Consider the following 16,452-nt stretch of genomic DNA (forward strand, 5'->3'; position numbering starts at 1 on the left):
AAGACGATCAGAGAGGTGCAAGCCCTCACAGGACGAATAGCTGCATTAAGTCGATTTATTTCAAAATTGTCAGATCACTGCAAGCCGTTCTTTGACACGATTCGGAGCCATGGAAGGCAGGTCTGGGGGGATGAGCAACGACAAGCATTGACTCATTTGAAGGAATATATGCAGAATCCACCAGTCCTGTCAGCCCCAGATCCGGAAGAAAAGTTATTTCTATATCTTGGAGTATCTGGTGTCGCGACAAGTGCCGTTCTGATTCGTTGCAAGGAAGGGGTGCAATACCCGGTATTTTATGTAAGCAAAACAATGACAGAGGCAGAACAAAGATACTCAAAGGCCGAACGGGTGATACTTGCACTTGTAAATGCAAAAAGAAAGTTGAGGCATTATTTCGAATCCCACCCCATAGCTGTTCTAACAACTTTTCCAATCAGAACGCTTATGCACAAGCCAGAGCTCTCGGGCAGAATGACAAAGTGGGCCATAGAGTTGAGTTCATTTGACATAACGTATGAGCCGAGAACAGCTGTCAAAGGGCAAGCGGTGGCCGATTTCCTGCTAGAATGTGATTCCGAGGATACGGAAGAAGACCTTAGATGCGGCTCTTGGAAACTTTTTGTGGATGGCTCCTCTAACCAGATGGGGGCTGGAATTGGGATCAAACTGCAAACCCCAGAGGGTACTTCCTTGAGTCAAGCACTTAGACTTGAGTTCCGAGCCACCAATAATGAAGCGGAATACGAGGCGTTGCTAAATGGGTTAAAGTTGGCCAGAGAGCTACAGATCAAAAGTTTGACTGTGTATAGTGACTCGCAGTTGATTGTTCGGCAGGTAAATGGTGAGTACGCGACCAAGGATGACACGATGGGGGCATATCGTTCTGCCGTTCTGCATAAAGCCAAGGACTTTGCAAAGATTGAATTCATACAGTTACCGAGGGAACAGAATGCAGATGCGGACCGGTTAGCATGTAGTGCTTCGAGTTCCGGTGAAACATTGGCGAGGGTGATTCCAGTAGGAATACTGACCCAACCATCTATTTTCGAAGAACCCTTGGACTCTGACCCTTGGCAAGTCAACGTCATGCCGTATGAACCAAGTTGGATTGACCCCATCATTACTTATATTCGAGATGGCGTTTTGCCTATGCAGAGGGATGAAGCTAGGAGACTCAAAAAGAATGCTGCAAAGTACGCCATCGTGCGTAACCAGCTGTACAGAAGGTCCTACTCTGGCCCATACTTGAAGTGTGTCACCCCCGCGGAGTCGCAGCAGGTATTGCGAGCTATTCATGAGGGTGTGTGTGGCAATCATTCTGGGGGGCGATCGTTAGCGCATAAAGCAATGACACAAGGGTATTTCTGGCCAAACATGTCAAGAGATGCGGAGGAGTTCTCTCGAAGGTGCGATAAATGCCAACGATATGGACCATTGATCCACCAACCACCTGAGGAATTGCACGTAATGGCCTCGCCATGGCCTTTCGCGCAATGGGGGATGGATGTGGTCGGTCCTCTACCAACTGCAAGAGCTCAGAACAAGTATGTGTTACTGGCCACAGATTACTTCACTAAATGAGTGGAAGCAGAACCATATCCTAGCGTGACTCAGACTCATGTGAGACGATTTATTTGGAACAATATTATCTGCCGTTTCGGCGTTCCAAGATTAATAGTCATGGACAATGGCACAAACCTCGACAGCAGGCAAGTAAGAGAGCTGCTGGAGGAGTATGGAATCAACCAGAAGTTGGCTGCAGTAAGTCATCCTCAGGCCAACGGACAAGCAGAAATCACAAACAGAACCATTTTCGCCTGCATTAAGAAGAAGCTGGAAGACCATAAAGGGAAGTGGTTGGATGAGCTCCCGAACGTTCTATGGGCTTACAGAACCACCCCAAGGCGGCCGACTGGGGAGAGCCCGTTTGCAATGGCATATAGTACTGAGGCAGTTATACCGGTTGAGCATTTGGTCCCCACTATCAGAAGCTTAGCATGGAGTCGAGATCAGAACGACAAGATGTTAAGATTGAACCTCGATATGATAGACGAAAGGAGGGACACAGCGGCTATAAGGTTAGCATCGTATCAGCAAGTATTGGCGAATAGTCACAACAAAAGAGTAAAACACAGGGATTTTGCCCCTGGCGATCTGGTTCTGAAAAGAAAGGTGGGGATGGTCAAAAAAATGATGCCACCCTGGGAAGGCCCATACAGAATTGCAGAAGTCATAGGCAAGGGAGCATATACGTTGGAAACCATGGCGGGAAGGTTGGTCAGCAAGCCCTGGAACGCCACGTCTCTGAAGAGGTACTACCAATAAAAGCTAAGTTTCGGCTTTAATTGGATGTTGTTTGTTGTCAATCAAATACGTATGAATGTGCAAGTTACTGAAGTTTAGAAAAAATAACTTTCTTTTCCAACGGCCTACTAAAAAATGAAAAGCCAAGTGGCAAGTGGCATTCTAGCCGAGCGCCAGGCACTTAAGCAAGATAAGTGGCAGCTGGCACCATAAGCCGAACGCCAGACACTTGCTAAAAAATTTAAAGCCAAGTGGCAAGTGGCATTCTAGCCGAGCGCCAGGCACTTAAGCAAGATAAGTGGCAGCTGGCACCATAAGCCGAACGCCAGACACTTGCTAAAAAATTTAAAGCCAAGTGGCAAGTGGCATTCTAGCCGAGCGCCAGGCACTTAAGCAAGATAAGTGGCAGCTGGCACCATAAGCCGAACGCCAGACACTTGCTAAAAATTTAAAGCCAAGTGGCAAGTGGCATTCTAGCCGAGCGCCAGGCACTTAAGCAAGATAAGTGGCAGCTGGCACCATAAGCCGAACGCCAGACACTTGCTAAAAATTTAAAGCCAAGTGGCAAGTGGCATTCTAGCCGAGCGCCAGGCACTTACAAGATAAGTGGCAGCTGGCACCATAAGCCGAACGCCAGACACTTGCTAAAAATTTAAAGCCAAGTGGCAAGTGGCATTCTAGCCGAGCGCCAGGCACTTAAGCAAGATAAGTGGCAGCTGGCGCCATAAGCCGAACGCCAGACACTTGCTAAAAATTTAAAGCCAAGTGGCAAGTGGCATTCTAGCCGAGCGCCAAGCACTTGCCATAAACAAACACACGGCAAAGCTAATATAAAAGAAAAGAGAGAAAAGGTATATATGTATTGAAAATAGGTTGAACAGAGCACAACACAAAGAGAAAAAGAGTTCTGTCATTTCATTGATATTAAGCATTGAGTTTACAAAAAGTGAGATGTCCATCGTTACAAAAAGGTATGGAATTGAAGAGTCCGGAGGAGCCCTAGCTAGATGCCTCAGTACCAACAACATCCTGGTTGTGCCGACCCGCCTCCTCGGTCCCATCAGCCGTCTCACCTTCACGAGGTGGGGAATCAAGATGAATGACTGAATCGTTCGGCTGGGGCTCAGCGTCAGCAGTGGCTATGGAAGGTACCACAGTTGACGATTGAGGAGCGGTCAGAGGCAGAGCGGTAGGAGGAGCTGTAATGATCCTTGAGGAAGCAATGTCCTGGCACTCATCGAATATGCGCTCCGCTTCGGTGGGTTCTGGGTCGACATAGACCCCTAGAGGTTCGATCCCTAAATCCTTGTCGACCTCATCTGGAGTGGAGCTGGTCTGTCCCTCATCCGGAACTCGGTCGGCGAAACCTTCTCGGAATCCTTGAGCATATCTAAGAGCACCGACCCTTGAGAACCGAGCGTGAAGAGCCAGCATCCCACCGCTCACTCTGCTGATCGCATCGATCAGAGCGGTACGCTCGTCCAGAGCTCTCTTCTCAAAAGCCATCCGAACAGACTGTTCATCAGCCAGAAGGCGCTGGAGCTCTGCCTTTTCGTCTCTGATTGAATCACGCTCAGTCTGCCAGACGCTCTTTTCAAGCTGGAGGGCATCCTTCTCATCCTGAAGAGAGTCATTCTCCTTCTTCAGGACATCTCTCTCTTGTTCAGTTTTTTCAAGCCGAGCCAGTACCTCGGTATTCTTGATGGCGAGAAGGTCGTTTTCTTTATTAGCCACCTCCAGGCTATCAGAAAACTTACGAGCCCTGGCGTTCCCCATCTCCACCTGCTTCTGCATAGCCATCATTCCGAACAATGTCTGCATAGATGTACATTAATAACGGTTAAGCCAATAGTCAGGTCGGGCGAAGGCAAGACCAAATAATATGAGAGAATTCATGAGTTGGAAAATAAAAGTCACCTCCATAGCAGATTGGGGAAAGCGGTTGAACACATCCTTCTGGGATAGGCCCTTTGCCGCCTCAAGGTCTTTCGGAGTCCACATGCTCCTATAGTACGCCATGGCGGTCTGGCCATCCTTCAGCATGGTCTCGTTCGGTTTCACGAACGTCCTATCCGTTCGGGTGTACCGAGGGGCCCATGGCGGTAAGGTGGGGATAGAAGGAGGGCCTGAAGCAGAAGCAGAGGCACCAGCTGCAGTAGGCCCGGAGGGAGCAGGAGCTCTGATCGCACGATGCAAGAGAGCACCCGGCCCGGAGACCCGGGTCCTTCTTATGAGAGGTTCCTCCTCAGGATCGACTCCACTGTCAGGATGAGGCCTTTTGCCTCGTTCTTTGTCCCGAACGCCCCCCGCGGCAGCAGGAGCTGTGGTAGTTTGGGGAGACGCGCTCGGGTTGGCAGCAGGGGTGCTGACAACGAAGTTAATAGCCACTGTGCTCGGGATAGTGTCAGAGATGGTGGCTGAGGAAGAGGCTGATGCTGGAGAGGAGGTCGCCCCAGCAGCAGGAGTGGCTGGGGGAGTATTTTTCTTCCTGCCAAAAGAAGGAATCTGAAGCCTGCTCATGTTGTAGCCGAGTGATGAGAGCGCTAAGAGGTTGTCTGAAGTGAGGAGATCTGAGCAGGAAGGAATATCGTTCAGAACGTATTTCTTCAAGTAATTATTCCTATCCCTGCAAACACTGTAGCTCAAGTCATCACAAGGTATTCCTAAGGAACGGCATAAGAAAGTACAAAAACGGGGAACGCATGTTTCGCAGGGGCAATCATGTTTAAGAGATTTGAATTTCTTATAGGAGGAAACAGAACAGACACCAAAGGCGCTCGGGATTGGGTAACCCTCTGCAGCCGGCGAAGACCAAGCCCCACTAATGCCCACGATGCTATCCCTCCAACCCTTTTCAGATTTTATTGTGTCCGTACATATGGACATCTTCTCGAACGGGTAGAGGTGGTAGAAGGGTTCGTTAGTACGGATCTTACTGACCTTATAACACAGAAGAAGATCTATGAGGTCAAGGTCCAGATTTCTGTCACGCATCAACAGGAGCATAACGGATATGATTCTAAAGAAATTGGGGTTTACCTGCAGGGAGGATATCCCCAATCTATTGAAGACATAACTAAAGAAAGGGTGCAGAGGGAACCTAACGACATTCAATTGAAGGTTCGTGAATAAGACTTCGCCGGGCAGGAGGCCGGTACCGGTCATAATGTTAACGTCCTTAGGGCAAACCCTAACTTCGATGTTGTCAGGAAGTCTAAGTCTCATACGAAGAACATCCAGATCTACAACCATGGTGGAAGTGCTTGAAGGATCTAAAAAGGGATAAATAGAAGCCTGCCGAAAGTAAAAAGGAACAAAACTAACCTCTGAGGACTGCAAGATCGCTGGAAGAATGACTCTTGAAGGATTTCACCAGAAAAAGCTTAGCACTGTTCTAAAAAGAGAGAGATTTGACTGATGATGGAGACGGTAAAAAGGCGTGAAGTGGTATTCTAGAGCCTTATAAAGGCGAGGGGGGCCCGAGGGCCGAAGCGTCAGGAAGGCGAGAAATTCATCGAGCCCCGGAACATTGATTCTGGATCTGACCGTCCGTTCCCCCACGTGGTTTTCTCGAGCCGTCAACGTCATGATGAGACGCCATCAATAATTACCCCCTTATTAAATAAGGGGCAATTATGGGAGCAGTTGAGGAGGCCTAGGACGACATGGGCCGGATCTGACTTGCAAGCACGACATCCGGTCCGTATAGCTGGGTCGGCCCATAAAAAGACACTGCCATATGGGCCGAACGCGAATAAGCCCATCAAAGGTGACCAGGACTTATGGAGGAACAGGCCCAGATCCAGCAATCCGTCAATATTTGTAAATATCTTGTAAATATCTATAAATAGGAAAAGGAATGGAAAGAATGAGGGAGATCTTTTTGTTGAAATGTAAGAATTCTAGAGAGAGAAAGAGAGTATGAATTTCTTGCATCTTCAATTGGCTCGTTTACAGTACGGATATGAATGTGATTTATTTAACGACATTGTTAAATATAAATAGTGTTATTATCTTATTAAATGGTATCAAACATTACTGTTAAATTAAATAATGCCATGGTTTTAGTCATATAAATTATTCATGATATCTTATAGGATGTTTATACTGTTAAATGATATATAAACCATGATTATTATGCTGTGTGTATTTCAGGAAATAAATGGACTGTTTAATTATGTCGCATTTATATTATATGGATGTGTTGCCATATAGAACCATGTGAGCTGGCTAATAAGTTTAGACTCATTTATACCTTATGCATTCGTTGCGATAGACAGATGTGTGGCTGTCGGGGTATGTGGTTTAATATTATTGGCATGTGTTGCCTAATTGATGTACTCAGTATATTTAGTAATATTATTGGCATGTGTTGCCTAATTTATATGCTCAGTATATTCATCAGTACTTTGAGAGGTGTTATCACTGTGTAGTTCGTTATAGTCTGTGTTGTCAGTACCGTGCACCATGTATAATAGCTGATTTCCCGGGTAGGGAAAGACGACACTTAACCACCTAGTGTGAGTTTAAGTGATCACCGTCTATTCTGGTTGAGGTCATATTATACATTGGGTAGTTCCCTTAGGATGTATACAGATATAGTACTCATCCAATTCATAATGATTAATTTATTTGATTCTCTGATTTGGGTCACAGTAGAGAGGACTTGCTCGTGGGGTTGACCCACCATTGTTGTTATTTCAGGATACGGTCAGTACCCGTTCCAAGGTTGAGGTTAGCAGTGTGGGACCACCATCCGAACTCATCTACTCTTACGATCCAGTGCAGGGTAGAAGTTTTATGTATTACTTCAGTTTCAATTTTTATTTACTTTTGACGTTGAACTCTCAGGTTTATATTTAGGGATCCTTGACATAGGATTTCCAAGTTGTAATGGAGTACTGTATTAAGTAAAGGATGGATGGATGTTGTATTATTTAGTGTTCCTTTCCTGTCTAAATTCTTTTATTATTATCATTTTGTATTCCATGCTTGTATGTTGCCAATTGTTTTTGATATCCCTCGTTTTTCGTGTATAAGCCTGATCAACTTATGCGTGGAAAATGTGGGGGTGTTACAGCAACACACTTCATGAAAAACTTATTCAAAGTCGGAGGACAACTTTTCATATAGTGAAATTATCAAGAACTAACATAATATAGTCCTAATGAAATTTATACAAATTACAATGTCATATTCTATATTGTGCATAGCGAACTTGGAGCCTCTTCCGTGCATTAGGAAGGTAAAGGTCATCCCATCGGGGGTGGAACCCCTTTATGCCTGCGGCATTCAAAATCCTTATGGGGTGATCTGCACCCTTCTCCCCAAGATTCAAATTCATAGGTAAGTGCTCTAAAAAAAAAAGTGCCCTATTGTTTGGGGTAATGGTATAATATCATTGATTTGAGGAAAGAATAATTGTGCAACAAGATCAAAATATACACATTTAACTAGTCTGATTGATAATAATAAAAAATAATAACAAAATAATAATAATAATTTCACTTGGGTGCTTAAAACTAAAATATACACACATGAATTCTTTAGGTTGTGTACGGTTTTATGGAATTAGAGTCTTGAAGTTAGAATTGGAGAAAATTTTGGTTCAATTTTATGAGTTATTTTTCTCTAATACATCAGTTTCAGTTCCATGTAACTGAACACAACCTAAATATATATTTTTTCTTTTTGTCTGGATTGAATGACGGAGTACATAACAAGTGTAGCCTGCCAGAACACAAACATCTTGAACTCATAAAAGCTCCCCAAGTATAAATAAACTTTAACAACTCATAGAACAAAAATTGTACCATAATTGCATAAAAACATGAGCAAAATCAATGAAGAATCAAATGAAAATAACAATTTTAGCAAATATTTTTTACATGTTAGGGTATCATATTACATTGTATAGTTTATTCTAAATAATAGTAACAGCAGAACACCTTAAGTGTAATTGCGGGCCAGATCAACAAGGCCCAAGGATTTTTCTTGGTCCTAAGTCAACCCACCCGAAGGCCCAGGAATACTATCGGTTCAGCCCATCCAATAACAGCCATTGCCAGGTCCAACTTGACCCGTACCCCATGCAGGCTTCACACCCATCGTGGCCCGAAAAGAGGAACCAATCCAGAGAAAGGCTCAAAATCAAGAGCCAGAAAGGTATTTTAGGGCAAATGTAAACTCCTATAAATAGAAGGGGAGATTGAATGGAAAAGCGGTGGTTGAAGTGTAAGGAAACTCTTTCCTAATATAGAGAACCAATTTTCTTGCATCTTCACATGCAAAAGAGAAAAAAAAAATAAAAAAAAGAAAGAAAATGTAATAAAATTTTACATTGGCGAGTTTTCCTTTTTAGAATTAGTGGACGAAACGTTCGTATGATGTGGGTCTATTGACTCTATATAGATAATTTTTTCTTCGTGAACAAGTGGTACCCCCCAGGGCCCATTTGGTTTGCTTAATATGGATCATTTTTGGACAAGGATACACGTTATTGATCAGCCCGCCAGTTCGAAGTGTTGTTTACGGCCCAAATAATGGGCCCCAATTCCATCTGATGTCCATCAGCTCTCACTCAATGATGAGCATCTGTTCTTCAAAAAAAAAAATTTTTATTTTATTTTTATTTTCTCTCGAAGACAAAACCCAAAATCTGTAAGACAAATTGATACTTCTAAAAAATTCATATATTGTATATGAACATTAATTAATTGCAAATGCAATACAACAAAAGCATGAAAAAACTTTTTGCAACATTACGATTCTTAACAGGTATATAATTTTTTTTTTTTTTTTTTACATAATTATAAACTCTAATCGATAAATTTTGAATGAATTTTCAAATATTCCATTCGATATTTGTATTTGTAGTTCTTAAAATTTTCATTTGATGGTGATTAATTAAATTCGAAAAGTTATTTAAGATTATCTTATTTATCTAGTTTTTGCTTGTATAAAATTTTTAAGCATAATTATATATGGCTGATGGAATTTATGTAGTATTTTTGTAACTCTTGAAGTTAAGTTGAAGGTATTAAAAAAATATATAGAAGAGTATATATATATATATATATGTGGGTGGGACTTTGGCTCTCATGGATTAGCCCGAAACTTAAGATTTTAATAGTTCGCGATAAGTCAAACTCATTGCTTTTTATTTCCTTTACGGATTATTCCAAATTTTATTAATTAAAAAAATAAAATATTAAAATATATAACTGCAAACACTAAACTCAAAAATCATTTAGTTGGAGGGGAATTCAAACCCCTCACATTCTGTATAAATTTGTGACCATAATCATTTGAATTGAAAAACACTATAGTAGTATAACTTTTTAAATATATATAAATATATAAATTGAGTCATCTACATATAATATCATGATTTTGCAAAGTATTAACAAATGATGCTCCATTCGTCACAAAATTACACAGGGTTGGTTGGAGTAAAATTGTTGGAAATATTTTGAGAAGTAAAATATACGTACTTTGTAACAATAATTTTCGTAAAAAACGAAATAAAAAATTATTCTAAAAAAGTAAAATAAAATTGGGACTGAAAGAGTCAATATATAAATTGAGTGAATTACGTAGTAATATATATTGAAAACTCTCTCAATTTATTAGGAGGGATTTGCAAATTGCAAGAAAATGAACTTGTGTTACCGGGAAGACATGTTTCATATTGAATATGGATGAAAAATAATATAAGTATAAATGGAAAGATATGTAATATTAAATAATAATTTGAGTTTATAAATAAATAAATAAGTGTTCATTCATTATAATTCATAAATCAAATTTAATTTTTTATTCGGTGTCATAATAAATACTCGACCGAAAAGGCGTATGGGTCTTCACCTCTTAAAGGCACAGTGATCGGACCTTTGAATAAACGAGCAATAGCCAATCTGTTACAACTTGCATTATTGAAAATCTGGAACCGACCATATAATTTAACCGTACTTGCCTCCAGACTTAAAAACGTGAACACTCACACGCACGCATTTGCGGACCTTTTTGACGGAAACAACTTCCTTTTACTTTCACCTCAATCAATCCCATAGATTCCTCGGAAAACCCCAAACCCCATCAAGAGAGAGAAAGAAAGAAAACCACTCATCCAGTCGCCGGAATATTCGCTAGCTGTCTTCAGATTCCGATACTAAGATCGCGTGTATCTCTGCATCTATGTCCTAAAACCCTAATCTCAAATAAAGGCAATCCAAATCAAGATATTTTAAACTTTATTTAACACACTGAAAATTAGGGTTCTGGAGAGTGATTTAGAGAGAGAAAGTTAGAGAATGGGTGATCAATTGGAGAGGTTGGGATCGGAGAGTGCGGCGACGCTGGAGTCGAGCATAAAGGAGGAACTTTCTATGGAGATTGATCCGCCGTTCAAAGAAAATCTTGCGACCGCCGAAGATTGGAGAAAGGCACTCAACAACGTCGTTCCAGCGGTGGTCGTGCTTCGGACCACCGCTTGTCGAGCTTTTGACACCGAATCCGCCGGTGCCAGCTACGCCACCGGTTTTATTGTCGATAAGCAGCGCGGAATTATACTCACTAATCGTCACGTGGTGAAAGCTGGTACTTTAATTTTTTAATCTTTGCATTTCTTGTTAATGGTTTTTTTGGCTGGCTATAAAGGGTTCGAAAATATCATTTTAATTCTCTAGTATGTTCTGTTTCCGAACAGGATTCTCTTTTAATCAACTTTTGTACTTAAAATCATTTTCTGGTATCCAAGGGAATGTAACACATTTAATTTCCCTCAATTATTGCAGAATCCAAATAAAGAGTTATATATACCTAGTGTAGCAATTGGATCTTTTATTTTCTTTTTCTTTTGAATTCTAATTACTTTGATGTTCTGTTTATTCTTTATAGGGCCTGTAGTTGCAGAAGCTATGTTTGTAAACCGCGAAGAAGTTCCTGTATATCCTATATACAGAGACCCGGTGAGTGGATTATTTTGGATTTCTTGTTTTCTTTTACTTTTGTACAGTTAATACGCTGATCATTGGTTTTGTTTCTTTATCATCCTGGTGTGGTTAGTTGTTACTCTCATTTTGGTTCGAAGGGGACATCAGATTCGTAAGTGACTGAAAAAATTGTATAAGAAACCGTGATAAATTGGATGTGATACATTGGCACTTATTTTGAAGGTGTTGATACCAAATCATATATGAGCTAAAGATATAAATTATAGAACATCTCCAATCTTACCGAAACTAGAGAGTTTCTACTCTCTTATCTGTAGAGGTAGTTGGAAAAAACCTATGGCACTTAGATTCATTAAATATGGTTTTATTTATTTATTTATTTCAATATATTTTCTCTCTCTCCATAATGTAGTTAGTAATGACTTATCATGTTGTTTTTGATTTTTTATTGTTTCCACTTTTGGGTTCTCTTCGCTAACGATAGAATCAGCGAGTTAATTCTCTCTTTTAAGTTGTTATTTTGGCTTTGTTGTTTATGCTAGCATACTATCTCTATTATGTAATGATGCATTCAAATTTCTTTTGAACTACCATGAATGCCATGTAACTGCTGTGTATTGGTGGAGAGTGTTGGGATAGGGAAATTTGCTTTATCCTTTTACAAGCTTTCTTTTCTATATATATATTTGCAATTTCTCAATTCTGTCTGTTTTGGTCAGTGGACTTGGTTTAGTTCAATGATGCAAACATTCAGCAAATTACTGTATATACTCTTGCTCTCTCTTTCCTTCCCTCTCTCCCTCTTCATTTTCTAATTCTATTTCTTTAAGTAGTTTTGCGAGTTTTCAACACCATTGCCATTTATAGAGGATTTTGTTACATGTTGTGTCCTGTTTCTGTAGCCTCTATGGGGCGTGCATTGACGTGTATTTAAATATACATACATGAATACACAGGTATTGCTAAGTCCATTTGTCTTTTTATTTGTATACCAGAATGAACTGACAGTACATGCAAATTTTATAGGTTCACGATTTTGGTTTCTTTCGCTATGACCCCAGTGCCATTCAATTTCTGAGCTACGAGGAGATTCCTCTTGCTCCTGAGGCTGCTTGTGTTGGACTTGAGATCAGGGTTGTTGGCAATGATAGTGGGGAGAAGGTATATCTATCACATTTGCTGCTTCATTTTATTTCAGGCTATTATCCTGTATTACTGAAATACATCCTTTTATGTCCACCCAGGAGGGGAATATTGTAATCAGTATTTGGATATTGTTCAAATATTTGCTGTTAATCAAATTTTCCTTATGAATATCAATCTATAACATTTTAGTAGAGAATATAGATGACTAATATGCATTATTTGTCTATTCAAGAGCGTAAAATCATATCTATTGAAAGTTCAGTAGGGGCCTAAGAAAAAAAAAAAATTGAAAAATGAAAAGGTATATTATCACTGTGGACTCTGGAGAAATCTTCCCTTTTTGAAGATGTTATATATTGTTAATTGAATGTCACAAAATCCTTTCATTTCCCTTTTAGTTGATGCTAATATTCTGCAGGAGTTTGAAAGGCTTAGACTGTATATGAACTCTGTGGTATATTTATTTATCTGAATGACTATTTTAGGCAGCTCAATTAGTATGAATCATTCGATGATATTTAAGATAATGAAGGTTTACATAATGAAGGTTTAATCTTCCATTATTTCTTACTAAAGAGAGACTTATCAAAAAAAAAAATTTCTTACTAAAGAGAGAGGATATCTTTTGCTTCTCAATAGAAGTTTTACTTCTTCAGTTATTGTGCCTAATATCTGAAACTATTAATTTATGATCTTTCCTACATCAAAGGGAGGGTAGTTGTGTAATTTGTATATCTATTTTTATTTTTATTTAATTTTTTTGCCCATTTTAAATTAAATTGGCAGATTTTAACTTTGTCAAGTTAGACTCTTTGAATCAATGGAGTGAAAGATCCTATAAAAAATGACTGTCAAAGGGAGGATAGTTGTATAATTGGTATTTGTGTTTTTTTTTTTCTTTCTAATTTCCACCTATTTTAAAGTGAATTAGCAGATTGCAACTTTGTCAAATTAGATGGATCAATGGAGTGAAAATCCTATAAAAAGTGACCGTCAACAAAGCGAAACAATATTATGTTAGAATCCAATTTGTGTATCTCTATACATACATTGGTGTTGCTTACCCAAAGCGATGAGTTCAAGGCCGCACTTGTGTTTAAATCTGCAATAACCTAACTTACGTGCTTGGTTTGACATTGATACCGGTAATGGATGATTGCAATTATTTGTCAAACTTTGGTAGATGGAAATTCTCCTGCTTCAAGATCTCGATTTGAATTGGCATAAAACTTAAATAACTAACAAAAACTAATTTACTGGTAGAATATGATTTTATTTAATTATTTTATGTATTTACTAATTTCTCTGCTATTTTTTTTTGTTAAATTACTGTTCTCACTCCTATCTACTAAAGTTGTATGGTTATTCTCTTAGGTTCTTTTTCCGTTGTTTGAACCATATAATATTACAGGAATTCAATCTAATGTAGTATGATTTGGCTTTTCTAATGGTAAAATGTTCTCTCTTTGATTTTTACTTGAAATTACAGGTGTCTATTTTGGCTGGTACCCTTGCTCGTTTGGATAGAGATGCTCCTCATTATAAAAAGTATGTTAATACATACATATATAAATGCATATACGCGTTTGTATATATATATTGACTTCTTGCTTATAAATCAAAATTTCATTTTGTGTCTCTATGATACTGCCTACTTGTTACTGTTTTATCATGTTGTAATTCCTTGATGTTGGGTTTACTTATAAAAACAAAAAAACAAAAAACAAAAAAGAAAAGAAAAAAAAAAGAATTTGGCTCATTTTGATTGAGTTCTTTCGACACTTCTATATACAATATTCTTTTTACTAGTTTTATTTTAGTTTCGGTACCATGCAACTTGTAGTTCTTAAAACTGATCATTTATGTTATGGCCCTTCTGTCTTCATCCAAAGATCTTGTTTAGTACCATCCATCAGAAGAGATACTGTTGCTCACACAAAGTAGTTATTGTCTCTGATCAATGACATTTAGGTCAAATTTGGATCTTGGGCCTCAATCTTTTGCTGCTTTGAAACTAAGCACTCTGTCTTAGGCTCATAGCTTCACCTCTGCCATTTCCACTCTTTTATATGAAGTGCTTTATTACCATTGCATATTCTCTACTTCTCTCTGCAGCACTGGCCTTTTACTGAGCCTCTACTATTCTGCAGTCTGGGTTTTGCAGTAAGTTTTTATTTTTTTTTATTTTATTTTATTTTTTTACGTGGACCATGCAGTGCCTAATGATCATCATCATCATCCTTGCCTATCTCCTGTACAAACAGGGTTTGCCACATGGGTCCTCTTTCTCCACTCTTTTTTATCATAAGCCATATCTCCTACTAGATTTAATTTCTTAAAATCGTTTCTTATCTGTTCATTCCATGTTAGTTTTGGTTGACCTCTTTGTCTCTTACCTTCTATGTTAATCACTCTTCCTCTCCTCACGGTGGTGCATCTATAGGTCGGCGTTGAATATCCCCATACCACCTAAGTCTACTCCCTCTTATTTTATAGCTAATAGGTGCCACACCTAATTTTTTTCCCAATCCTTTGACTATTAATTTCATCTCTCCTAGTTATTCCTAACATCCATCTTAACATCCGTATTTCCACCACATGAATGTGTTGCTTTTTAACGCCCAACAGCCCGCTCCATATAAAATAGCCGGTCTAAATGTCTAATGGCTGTTCTATATACTTTTCCTTTTCAATTATTTGGTATTCGTTTATCACATAAAGCCCAACTAGCGGTCCTCCACTTTGTCCAACCTATTCCAATTCTGCTATTTACATCATCATCAATCTCTCTATCATTTTGACAATTGATCGAAGTATCGGAAATAATTACTTTGAGTAATGCTTTGGTGTTGAATTTTTATTACTATATCATCATTTCCTATGGCACTAAATTTACATTCCATGTATTTCATTTTAGTTCTACTAATTTTAAACCTCTCGACTCTAGTGCCGTTCTCCAAGCCTCTAATTTTATTGCTACTGCTTCCTTAGCGCTATCCAATAGCACTATGTCATCCAAGGTTTTATATAGGATATATAAAACCTTTTGTAACTACGAAGCCTGTGGAGGAATGTGTTCCACTTGGATTCACTCAACTCAATTTTTTTTTGCTGCATCTTAAGACATCATTGATGTTACCTTTCAAACTACTGCAACCGTCCATCTATGCATAAATGCACTTATAGTTACACACAATTTCTCTGCAGTTGATAATTGGGAGCAGTGACTCTTTTTTTGATATTCTATTATCTTTGCTGTCCTAAAATTTAACGTAGTGGATTTAGTTTTTAACCATCTTGGTTCTATATATTTTTTCTTTTGATGTTTAGTATCTTTTTGCCTCTCTTTCTTGAACAAACCAGATTGCAAGCCTTTATTACTATTTATTTAAATGTTAACAGTTCTTTCAATATGTGGTGCAGGGATGGCTACAATGACTTCAATACATTCTACATGCAAGTAAGATTGTAATATTAAAGTGCTATTTATTGAACTAAAAAATTACTGAGTATATAACCTTTGTTTGAGTTGTTTTGATCACTAAAGTTGCTAAAAAAAATCTGGGTTGGTCTCATTAGTTTGATCTCCATTGATAATATGATTGTTGGTCACCATGTAGTTTCTTTTTGTATTTTTACTGTTGAAAGCTTGGTTTTACTAGTTTATTTATTTAATTTATTTTAGTTCTCACTGTGCATATAGACAATGTCTTCTTTTTGAATGATTATTAGTTGGATAAGAAGGGGAAATATGAGAGCGAAAAGGGAGGCAATTTTGTTTATGAAAGGTAAAATGGAAAGAAATACCTGCAAGTCTAAGGGACATGAGAATAACGCTTTATCCAAAAAACTACAATATGAAGAAATAATGTAGAGAAAAGTATAATAGTGCCATTGAAATCATTCCTTTGAATATTCTCCAGGTCCTCGGATCCATATCCTTGTCGTTTGACGGAGGGTGTAATTGAAAATGTTGTCAATGAGATGTGGATTTGGGATGTTGTGGGTTTTCTCTAATATAATTACACGCCATAATGCTTTTCTT

The 16,452-nt window shown here is 38.8% G+C and overlaps 1 protein-coding gene across 1 annotated transcript in view; it reads left to right on the forward strand.

Moving 5' to 3' along the window:
• The first annotated feature begins 10,285 nt into the window (after window positions 1–10,285).
• Window positions 10,286–16,452, forward strand: part of LOC132283959 (protease Do-like 7) — a 29,400-nt gene continuing 23,233 nt past the window's right edge. The window contains exons 1-5 of the mRNA XM_059786011.1: window positions 10,286–10,905; window positions 11,206–11,276; window positions 12,288–12,422; window positions 13,897–13,955; window positions 15,831–15,867. Of these exons, the coding sequence (XP_059641994.1) occupies window positions 10,620–10,905; window positions 11,206–11,276; window positions 12,288–12,422; window positions 13,897–13,955; window positions 15,831–15,867 (588 nt within the window). The 5' untranslated portion in view covers window positions 10,286–10,619. The remainder of the gene's footprint in view (window positions 10,906–11,205; window positions 11,277–12,287; window positions 12,423–13,896; window positions 13,956–15,830; window positions 15,868–16,452) is intronic.

The sequence above is a fragment of the Cornus florida genome, unplaced genomic scaffold, assembly GCF_030987335.1.
Source record: "Cornus florida cultivar Cherokee Brave unplaced genomic scaffold, ASM3098733v1 CherokeeBrave_3.0.0_Hap2_Chr11, whole genome shotgun sequence".
NCBI classification, from domain to species: domain Eukaryota; kingdom Viridiplantae; phylum Streptophyta; class Magnoliopsida; order Cornales; family Cornaceae; genus Cornus; species Cornus florida.